The 12,276-nt window shown below is 36.7% G+C and overlaps 1 protein-coding gene across 4 annotated transcripts in view; it reads right to left on the bottom strand.

Moving 5' to 3' along the window:
* Positions 1-12,276, bottom strand: part of LRRC28 (leucine rich repeat containing 28) — a 160,541-nt gene that overhangs the window by 123,200 nt on the left and 25,065 nt on the right. For all 4 annotated transcript variants that reach the window (XM_034667928.1, XM_034667931.1, XM_034667930.1 and 1 more), the window contains exon 3: positions 8,968-9,008. In XM_034667928.1, coding sequence (XP_034523819.1) covers positions 8,968-9,008 — 41 coding nt within the window. The remainder of the gene's footprint in view (positions 1-8,967; positions 9,009-12,276) is intronic.

Below are 12,276 nucleotides of genomic sequence, written 5' to 3'. Positions count from 1 at the left end.
ATTCAAACATGAATTAAGAAAATCACTGTATGTATAATAAAATCAAAAAGAATAATAAGGAATATATTTAACAAAAGAAATTCAAGATTTTTACACTGAAAAGTATTCAATGCTCAAACAAAAAAATGTTGAAAGAAACTGAAGACCTAAATAGAAAAACATCTCACATTCATAGAAGACATAATATTATTAAGATGGCAACACTCTGCATATTGATCTAAAGATTCAATGCAATCGCTATCATCAATTGCAGATGACTTTTTTCTTTAATAACTTGACAAGCAGATGTTAAAACTTGCATGGAAATGCAAGGGACTTGGAATAGCTAAAACAAGTTTGAAAAACAAGAATAATGTTGGAGTAATCACACTTCTCAATTTCAAAACTTACTATGAAGCTACAGTAATCACGTTTGCATGCTACTGGCAAAAAGACAGACCTATAAATCAATGGAATAAAATTGAGAATCCAGAAATTTGCCCCCGTGTCCATGGTGAGATGATTTTTGACAAAGGTGCTGAAACAATTCAATAGAGAAAGAGTATCCTTCTCAATGAATGGTGCTGAGATATTTGGACCTGCACATGCAAAACAGAAGTTAGACCTTCACATTGCAGCATATGTAAAAATTAACTCAAAATGGATCAAAGACCTAAAAGCCAGAGCTAAAATTATACAACCTGAGTAAGAAAAACAGTTAAATTAAATCTTCACAATGATGGATTAAAAACAGTTTTTTTAGATATGATACCAGAACACAAGCTGCCAGATAAAACATTACCAAGAAAGTGAAAAGGTTAACCACAAAGTGGGAGAAAATATTTGAAAAGCATGTATCTGATAAAGTATCAAATATATAAAGCATTCAAATATATAAATTACATATCTCAAATATATAAAGCACTAAAATATATAAAGCTATCTCAAATATATAAAACAAATATATAAAGCACTCAAATATATAAAGAACTCTTACAACTCAACAATAAAAAGACAAATATCATAATTTAAAAATGGACAACAGATTTGAATAGACATTTCTCCAAAGAAATATACAAATAGCCAGTTAACCCATGAAAAGACATCATTAGTCAGAAAAATACAAATCAAAACTATGATACCAATTCAAACCTACTAGGTTGACTATAATCAAAAGGGCAGAAAATAACAAATGTTGATGAGGACATGGAGAAATTAGGACCCTCACATATTGTTGGTGGAATTGTACAATGATGCAGCTCTGGAAAACAGTTTGACAGTTCCTCAAAAGGTTAAACAGAGTTAGCCCTGCAATTCCACTCCTAGGTATAAACCCTAAAGAACTGAAAATATACGTTCATACATAAACTCCTACATGAATGTTCACACCTGCATTATTCACTACGGCCAAAATGTGTGAACAACTCAAATGTCTATCAGCTAAATATTGGATAAACAAAGCATGGTATATTCATGCAATGGGATATTACACACCCATAAAAAAGAATGAATTCCGAAACATGCTACAACATAGATGAAGCCTGAAAACATGCTATCCTAAAGCAGCAAGACCTAAAAAGCCACATATTGTATGACTCCATTTACATGAAATGTCCAAGACAGGCATAGCCATAGAAATAGAAAGCAGATTATTGGTCACGAAGGAGTTATTAGGGATTGAGGGAAGGGAGGAATGAATGCTAAATGGGTTTCTTTTGAGGCGATGAAAATGTTCCAGAATTAGATAGTACTAATGGTTGCTCAACCTTGTGATTATACTAAACACCACTGAAATGTATACTTAGAAGGGCGAATTTTATAGTATGTGAATTATATCTCAACAATAACAAAATGAAACATATAATTAACATATGACTCAGCAATTGCCGTCTTAGTCATTTATCTCAGAGAAATGAAAACTTATTCACAAAAAAACATGTATACAAATGTGCCAAGCAGCATTACTTATTACAGATAAACACAAAACCACCGATATACACTTCAATGGGTAAAAGGTCCAAGAATCTGCATCACATCCATACCATGAAATAGAATTCAGCAATAAAATGATAAAATGATAGAGATGGAGAACAAAGTAGTCTTTGCCAAGGTTTGGGGGACCATGGGAAGCGTGACTATAAAAGGGTAGCTCAAGCAATCCTTGCAGTGATGAAGATACTTTCTCTACCTTGACTATGGTAGTGATTACACAAATCTACACATGTGATAAAATTGCACAGAACACACACACACACACAAATGAGTATAGAGAAAATGATGAACACTGAGTAAGATAATACCAGTGTCAATTTTCTGGTGCTGATCTTGTACTATGTTTATGTAAGACGTGAACAGTGGTGGAAACTAGAAGGATACACAGGATCTTTCTGTATTATTTCTTACAATTACATGTGGATCCAGCATTATCTCAAAGTAAAAAGTTTAATTTAAAAAAAGATGGAGAAATAAAGACTTTATTCAGGTAAACCAAATCTGAGAGAATAATACAGGAATTAATATAAAACAACTTTTCTCATTTTAAATTTCTTTAAATTAACAATCTAAATTCTAAATTAAAATAATGCCTTCTTCAGTTTAGTCTGTCAGCTCCAAATCTACCTTCTATGCCTGCTAGAGCTGGATCCTGTCAACTCATCTCCTTTGTCAACTGGCCTAATGTTAGGTTGTCAAAAGAGGGCACTGGAGTGACTCTGCCAGATGACAGTAGCATGAAGGCCCTCCCTTCTGGGGCCAGTCCCCCTTCAATTGTTTATTTAGCACAGGAGCCAAGGCCCAGAAGCACTCACCTCAGCAGCCCTCTTGGAAAACCTCAAGCCACATTCTCAAACTATGAACTCCCCACCCAGCTCTGCAGCAACTCTTCGCTGCACCGTCAGGCCACACTCTCCCCATGCAGCAATGTACTGCTACAGACCAACTTCAGCCAGCCTCAGGCAACGGTCTTACCACCGTGTGGCCACTTCTGTGGTAGTTCTGCTCACACTGCAGGCAACTGCCTCCCTGCTAGCCAGCCTGCTTCTACAGACCAGCTCCAGACTACCAAAACCCTCCTGCAACAGGAGCAACCCTTCTACAGAGCAGCTCCAGCCTAAACCATCTGGCAAGCTCCTTTACCACCAGCCGGCTCTATGTTCTTCTGGCAGCCAGACCTCCACTGAAGAGGGCTAAATATCGGCATAGGGGATGGAGCACTCCTAAGTCATTAGTCCTTTCACTGCCTACTTTCCCTCAGCCCAGAAGTAATAGCTGCTTTTTGTACTTACTAATTCTGAATACCATAGAGTCCTCTTATTCTCTTTTAGTAGCTAATAACATTTTACTAGTCAACAATTCTTTAATTTTCCCTATTTAAGCTACAGATATGGTTTCTGTCTCCTAACTGGACCCTGACTGAAATACACACGATATGTACATATATAGGTATACTGATGGATACACACAAACACACACATATGTAAGACATACGATAGCACAAAGAATGAAGTACTGATGTAAGGTTCCTATGGTACATGTGAAGTGGTATATTATGTGAAGGTAGATTGTAACAGGTTAAAGATGCACAATATAAACCTTAAAACACTGAAATAGAGTTAATAAGCCAATAGTGGTAGTAAAATGGGATCCTACATGACACGAAAATAATTTTAAAGAAAGAAAGGAGGGAAAAAATAAATAACAGCTGAGACAAATGGAACACAAGTTGTAAGATGGTTGACTTAAACTCAATCATATCAGTAATCACATTAAATGTAACATGATCTAGACAATCCAGTTAAACAGCACAGCTTGTCAGATTGGTCAAAAATCAAAGAATCGACTAATGTTGACTTCAAGAAACCCACTAAAATTACAAAGACACAGAGCGGTTAAAAGAAAAGAATGCAAATTCCAATTCAGTGCAGCAAAATAAACTCCTACTGGACTGATCCTCTGTCAAATAACAACTAAAATGCTAATGAACGTGCGTGCGCACGCGCGCGCACACACACACCCACACACACAACTCGGAGGCACTACAAAGTAAACAAAAACAAGCCAATTCTGGCTAAGAGTCTAAACTTAGAAGAAGGAATGGCACTGGGTGAGTTTGAGTTTTGTTTTGTTTTTTAAACAGCATTTAGTTTGAGGTAGGGTACAGTTACCATGCAAAGCAGCAGAAGTTCTGATAGAAATCTTCAGTCTTACTAGCCTACAGAACAGGAAGACAGAGTTCAGGGCAACCATGACCACTGGCAAGTAAAGGGAGAATACCAGAAAAAAAGAGCTAGGGAAGGGGAACCCCAAATTCTATTTCTAAACTTTGACTAAATCAATGGCAAGCCCAGAACGATGCAAATATAGAAAAAACTCCAGCTAAAGGTAAAAGAACTGCACAGAGATTTCAGCTGCCCTCCAGGAAACAGTTTACTGCTTGAGTCAAACCAGGTAAACTGCCTGCTAAAACAAAAATCTCTACACCCTTTGAATGAATATAACAGATTCCAATCTCCAAGACACAACATTCCCAATTGTCAGGATATAATCTAAAGTTATTCAACATATTAAAACACAAGAAAATGTGATCCATTAGCAACAACAACAAACAATGGATATCAAGCTCAAGAGGACCAAGATGTTGGAATCAGCAGACAAAAAATTTTTATGTAGTTATTACAGCTATACAGAGTAATCTAAAGTAAAATATGCCTGTAATATAAAGATGGGAAATTTCAGTAGGAAGGAAGGAAGGGAGGGAGAGGGAGGGAGGGAGGGAGGTAGGAAGGATGGACAGATGAATGAACAAATGAAAGACAGGTCTAAAACTGAAAAAATTACTGGATAAAGCTGAATAACAGAATGAATATGACAAAGGAAAGAGTTAATGAACTTGAAGAAAGATCAATATAAATGATCTAATCTAAAATGCAGAGAGAGGGGTGCCTGGGTGGCTCAGCTGGTTAAGCATCTGCCTTCAGTTCAGGTCATGATCCCAGGGTCCTGGGATCGAGCCCCATGTCAAGCAGGGAGCCCACTTCTCCCTCTGTCCCTCCCTGCAGCCCCCCTCCCCCCCGCCCTGGCTTGCGCTCTCTCTCTCTGTCTGAAATAAATAAATAAAATCTTTAAAAAAAAATAAAATGCAGAGAGAAAAAAGACTGAAAGAAACATGAACAGTGACTTAGAGAAATGTAGGATAACATCAACAGATGTACCATATGTGTAAATGGTGTCCAGAAAGGAAAAAGGGAATAGTGCATAAAAAATATTCAAAGAAATAATGGTTGAAAATGTATCAAAATTGGGAAAGGACATAAATTCACAGATTCAAGAAGCTCAGCAAACTCCAACATAAATACAAACAAAATTATACCAAGGTACATCATAGTGAAATTTCTGAAAACCAGAAAGAAAATCTTGAAAGTAACCAGAGAAAAATGATATATTAATACATGTGGAAAATTATTAAAATCCCAATAACTTATTATATATAATATACATAATTATATATTATTCATTTATGATTTATATTATAAACATATTTATATATTATTTCTTGTGTAATATATATGTTATATATAATTAATTACATATCTATTATACAAAAATACTTGTAAACGGCTCAAAGAAAAACACCGTCAAGCGTGAATGCAACCACCACTGTATACATAATACAGTTTGGAGTATTACTTTGCAGTCTTCTTCATCTTCATGATTGTTTCACTTTTTTGTCTGAAGACCTCAAGAATTTTTTCCTTTAAAGTCTGAAAAAGGCTTTGAATAAATTCCACACCCATTACTAATAAAAATTCTTAAGAAAGTAGGAATTAATGGTGTGGTAACTAGCCTCCAAGATTGTCCCCGTTGATCTCCACTACCAGGCATTTCAGCCCTTGTGTAATAGCCTCCCCTTAAGTGTGGGCTTGACGTACTGACTTGTTTCTAATGAACAGAATATAGTAAAAGTTATAGGATGTCACTTCCATGATTAGATCAGAAAGAGACCATGGATTCTGTCTTGCATACCCTCTTTTGCTCCTTTTTTCCTTGTACTGATGGAAGCCAGCTGCCATGTTGGGAACAACATTACAAAGAGGCCAACTGGCAACGTACTAAGTGAGTCAGTCCTCTGGCCAAGAGCCAGCAAGGAACTGAGTCAACCCTCAGACCAACGACCTGAGATTAACTGAATCTTGCCAACAACCACATAAATAAACATAGAAGAGGATACTTCTTTAGTTGAGCCTTCAGGGAAAACAACAGCCCTAGGCAACAACCTTGACTGCAAGCCTTGAAAGAGACGTTGAGGCCAAGACACCCAGCTAAGCCAAGCCTAGATTCTAGATCTTCAGAAAATATGAGATAGTAACTGTTTATTCTTTTAAGCACCCCTACCCACAGTTTAAGCCACTACATTCTGCATAATTTGTTAAGCAGCAATAGATTGTTAATACAAATGGATATTACTTAACACAATAGAGTACCTATACATTAATTGTAAAGCCAGTATCTTTCTTAGGGGCAACACTGGAGGCATTCCCACTAAGGTCAGAAAGAAACAAGGATGCCCACTGTCTCAAGGACAATTTCACACTGTTCTGGAAGGACTAGCCAATGTGATGAGACTAGAGAAAATAATTAAAGGCATAATCAGAAGGGGGAATGAAGCATGAGAGACTATGGACTCTGAGAAACAAACTGCGGGCTTCAGAGGGGAGTGGGGTGGGGGAATGGGATAGGCTGGTAATGGGTAGTAAGGAGGGCACGTATTGCATGGTGCACTGGGTGTTATACGCAACTAATGAATCATCGAACTTTACATCAGAAAGCAGGGATGTACTGTATGGTGACTAACATAATGTAATAAAAAACATTAAAATAAATAAATAAATAAATAAATAAATAAATAAATAAATAAATAGGGGCGCCTGGGTGCCGCAGTCATTAAGCGTCTCCCTTCGGCTCAGGGCGTGATCCCAGCGTTCTGGGATCAAGCCCCACCTCAGGCTCCTCCGGTAGGAGCCTGCTTCTTCCTCTCCCACTTCCCCTGCTTGTGTTCCCTCTCTCACTGGCTGTCTCTCTATGTCAAATTAATTTAAAAAAAAAAATCCAAAAAATAAATAAATAAAAATTAAAAATTAAAAATAAATAAATAAATAAAGGCATATGGTTTAGAAAAAAAGAAACAACATTATCTGTATTTTCGGATATGAGCATATACCTGAAAAACGCTGAGGAATCAACTATAAAACTAACTCAAACAGTAAGATTTCAGCAAGGGAGCAGGATATAAAGTTAACACATGAAAACAAAACAGTGCTTGTATATTCAAAAAACAACTACATAAAAGAGGTAATAGGTAAGAAAATTCATTTATAATAGCAAAAACTATATATCAAATGTTTAGGAGTAAACATTAGAAATATTCAAAACCTATATGAAGGAAACTGCGAAGAACCTATAAAAACCAAAAGTAGACTTAAAATAATGTTAAGACATCTTTCTTCTTGAAAATATACACTGAAGTATTTAGAGGTAAAAAAAAAAAAACATGATGCATGCAACACTCTCAAAAGCTTCAAAAACATACAGATATATACATATATAAAGAGAATGAAATTAAAAACTTGATAAAGCAAATAGGGTAGAAAAATCACCAAAGATGTTTACTTAAATCTAATCAAGAGGGAAAAATCAGACAAATCTGTATACTAATTTAAAGACATGGGGGGGGATTGGGATAATTTAAATATGCAATGTACTTTAGATGATATTACTGAATTCATATTACTTTTTTTTTTTTAGAGAGAGAGAGAAAGAGAGAGCATGAGCAGGGGGAGGGGCAGAGGGAGAGGGAGAGAGAAAATCTTAAGCAGGCTCCACATCCGATATGGAGCCCTACGTAGGGCTCAATCTCACGACCCTGAGATTATTACCTGAGCCAAACCAAGAGTCGGATGCTTAACCAACTGAGCCACCAGGTGCCCCTGAATTCATATTACTTTTAATGTGTGATAATATTAAAATTATGTGCAAGATTGCCCTTACTCTTAGGAGATACATACTGATATACTTAGGGGTGAAGTACAGTAATGTCTTAAGTGTGTGTGTGTGCGCGCGCACACGTACGAGGACTGGAAAGGGAAGGAAGGAGGGAGATGACAGGAGACAGAAAGAGAAAGCAAATGTCGCAAAATGTTAACTGGTTAAATTTGGGTGAAGCACTTATGGGTATTCATTGTACTATGCTCTCAACTTTTTTGTTAGTTTGAAATTTTTCAAAATAAAAGGATGGGGGGGTGGAAATGACAAACTCCCAGCTTAAAGATGGAGGTGTAATGTTAGTTTTCCTTCCTCTACCTGAAAATCATGCCAAATAATAAAGAGAACAAGAAACAGCAATGCAAACTCCTCCTTCAACAAAATTAGGAGGGAGCTGGAAAGAAAGGAAAAGATTCTAAATATCCTCCTTCTAGGTAAGTCAATAGATACTTGAAGTTGATGCACTAAAAAACAAGTGTAACCATATTATTTAGCATTATGGAGGTAATCGTCAAAAGAACTAAAAAACAAGTTATGGAGGACACAGGAAAGTAGGTTTTCACTCTATATTTTAAACTTTTTACATTGTTGGACTGTTTATATCAAGTAACAAATATAGTAGTAATAACAACAATAAACTTTCCCAATTATACTGACTGTCCAGAAGGATTTTGTGACCAAGAGTCTGCACCCAGGGGGAAAAAAAAGGATCTTTCATAGTTCTAAAAGGTTTATCTTTACTACCTTAAGGTGAGATATTTAAAACACAAATTTGAATGGTAAAATACTTCAAAATATTATTGAGTTTAGCAGAACTACCTACATGAACACTATGACCATGATACAAAAAAATAATAAATTAATACATTAAAATGATATATCCTACTATTTCACATAACTTAAAATTATTTTCATTCTTGTTTTTTAAAAAATGTGAATAAACAGACTCACAGTTCCACAAGGTTTGGAAGCTTCTGAGCAAGGTTTTCTGGCTGAAAATTAAAAACTCAGAATTAAATTTTATTTTTGAAAAATGTATAAACATTTCTAACGAGCTTAAACACAAAGTACTATCTTTTGGGGAGGTTGTAAATCTGGGGAAAATAATGCAAAAATAATAAAGCAGCAGGTCTGGGTTTTATGCTTACATAGCTCATACTACAATTTAAACCTATAAATGCGAACACTTAAAATCAATGTCTCTCGGGGAAACCAGAAACGTTGTATCCCACCACAGTCATGGAAGAAATTAAACTGTTCTTAACAGACACATACAGAAAGAAGAATGCCATCCAACTATGGAGCCAGATACTGGAGTGACACAACCACGGAACATCCAGGATCACTGGCAACCACCAGAAATGAGTAGAAAGGTTGGAACAGATTTTCTCCCTCAGAGCCCTGAGAAGGAACCCACCCTGTCCACACCTTGATTTCGGACTTCTGGCCCCCAGAATTGTGAGAGAATAAATTTCTGTTGTTTTAAGCCACTAACCTGTGTAGTGTGTTACAGCTGCCCTAGAAAACTAACATTCACCCCCTGAACTCCCAAATCATGTGTCTCGGAAAAACAAATAAGGGAAATCCCCAGGTACCAGAAACCAAGACCTAACTAAGCTCAGGGTAAACAAGAGTAAGCTGGGGAGTGGCAGATCCTGGCCACAGGTCCTAAGGGGTGTGGTGTGGCAGGGACAGGAACAGGCCATGGGGAAGACAGACTGGGATGAATCTAGATGCCTTACACAGAGTCAAAGTTTTGGAAGGGCTGGCCCTTCCATGTAAAAATCAGAAATTCCACTCACAGATTCAAGTAGGCTTCTCTCTGCTGGAGGCACTGGGTAAAAGGAAAGCCTACTGTAACTGAAAGCCAGCCTGTACCTCTTTCTCTCTTTCTCTCTTTCTCTCTCTCTCTCTCTCTCACACACACACACACACACACACACACACACACACACGGTTCAAATTTATACAAACACAAAGACAGGCTGAGACTAAAGGAGCACACTGAGTCAGGAGTAATATACATATATTTTTTATTCTACACTCAAATATACTGTAGGGTAGGCTAGATAATCAACAACAAAGAATCAGGAATAGTTTTTTAGAAGTAATTAGGTGTGGCTTGAGTCCTGAAAGACAAACATAAATTTGGAGGTTGCTGTGGGGCAGGGAGGAAGAGTTCCAGTTAGCTTTCTAGGCATAAGAACCAAATAAGAAAAGGTGAGAGAGGGAGGTATGTCTGGAAAACTGCAAATACAATCTCGTCTGCTTTAACTCCCGAACAGTACTCCTGAACAGATCTTACATTTTCAAAAATCCTGTTATAAAAAAAATTGTGTTAGGCGAGCCTGGGTGGCTCAGTCAGTTAAGCGTCCAACTTGATTTCGGCTTAGGTTATGATCTCAGTGTTGTGAGATCAAGCCCCACGTAGGGCTCCGTGGGTATGGAGCCTGCTTAAGGTTCTCTCTCTCTCCCTCTACCCCTCCCCACTCTAAAAAAATTGTATTAATAGAAAAACAAAAATGAAGATTAGGATTTATTTTCATAACAAAGTAATTTTTCATATAGAAACTTAGCAACAATGACTATCATTAGGGAAAGGACTAGGGTTGCTATTCTCCATCTACTTTAACATCATTTGAATTTTTAACAATGAGCATGTTATGTCTCATATAATTGAAAAAAATTACATTAAAGTATGTGGTACCCACAGCATAAACTGCCACATAATTGAGAAATCAATCATAATTTATCCAATTTGGGTGCTAAATACTAAGAGAATATCATTACTTTGGTATGTTTGGGCCATAGGGTACAAAGGTATATAATGATTTTGCAGAGAGTGGCATGGAACAGATCATAAGAGCTTATATCTTATACTATGGGAAATTTTTTTAAAAATTCTGAACACAATAAAAATGCACTGGTTTATTTTAAACAAGGAAATGACATTACTAATTTCAGTTGGCATACTGATGTATTTAAATACTTCGCAACAGCATCCAAAGCTGCTTATATACACATATACCCTTGTCTGTTTACGGTAGCCAAATACTGAATGCAAATATCGTTATAAAGACAAAGACGCATTTAATGAGTACCCATTTTTTATAAAATCGCTTGTATTTAGTTTTCAAACGTTGATTCTTTTTTTTTTTCATGTTTTGATATCAGTATATGCAATGAGATCCTTCACGACAAGTCTTTCTTCAGATGTTACTCTTGGATCTGTCCAAATCCTCAAAATGTTTTAGTATTGGTATCTCCTCTATTAAGGAGAATATGCACTTCCATTTATGGGCATACATACGAAGCTTCCTAGGCAAACTAGGCAGGGGAGCGTGGGGGGAGGCGGGGTCGATAAGAGGCTTAATATAATAACAGCTGTTTCTCTGCAAAGGAAAGACTTATCCAGAAAAAAAACCTCATCTGTTTTATCTGCGACAATCAGTATCACATCTGGCTGACTCACAGGACCTATGGTCATTCTTTCCAGATGCCTACTTGGAGCCATCAAACATTATTCTAATCTTCCCATGAGATACAGCTTCACACACAATTAAGCACTGAATAATGTTTCTCCTGCTAACGGTGCATTACCCTATCTTTATTAATGAGAAGATACTCTGCATTTTTATTTAAAAATAAGCAAGTTGACCTTAAGAAAACTGCAGTTCATTAGAATACACGGTGAGGAAAAAAAAAAAAAACCCTTATTAGTACCTGCCCAAAAAGCCTTGCCAAATAAGCAGCTTTGCATGGGCTGTGGCTGACACCTACTGGTAAGCATCACTGAATTGCTTCCTACTAAACTATTTAAAAATTGTTTCCTAAATTAAGCCAAAATTCTCTTCACTAAATCCCACATTACACTTCACTAAATAATTGTTCTTTACAAATAATGTAAAAGTAAACTTCAGCAAGCACAGTGAAACATAAAATGTACCTCTGATTTTGAAACAATGCTTTACTATACCCTTTTAAGGAAAACTGCCAACCCCCTTAAATGGAAATGTTTTTCAATTGTGGGTCTTGGAACCAATACCTCAAATATGTTGCAAACACTATGTTCAGTGATGTTCTCTGATGGGCACCGTGCACCACCCACTTCTTTTTTCTCCTCCTTCTGGGCACCTGGTAGGATTGCATTTTTCTCTTCAAGCTGATAGCTAAATGACTTACTTTGGTCTGTGAAATTATGTTGAAGTGGTAGCCTTAAAGAGGCTGAACTATAACAACTAAAATGCACTTAATTCATGA

Source organism: Ailuropoda melanoleuca, chromosome 9 (genome assembly GCF_002007445.2).
Source record: "Ailuropoda melanoleuca isolate Jingjing chromosome 9, ASM200744v2, whole genome shotgun sequence".
In the NCBI taxonomy this organism is placed as follows: domain Eukaryota; kingdom Metazoa; phylum Chordata; class Mammalia; order Carnivora; family Ursidae; genus Ailuropoda; species Ailuropoda melanoleuca.
This window is presented reverse-complemented; position numbering and strand designations above follow the sequence as displayed.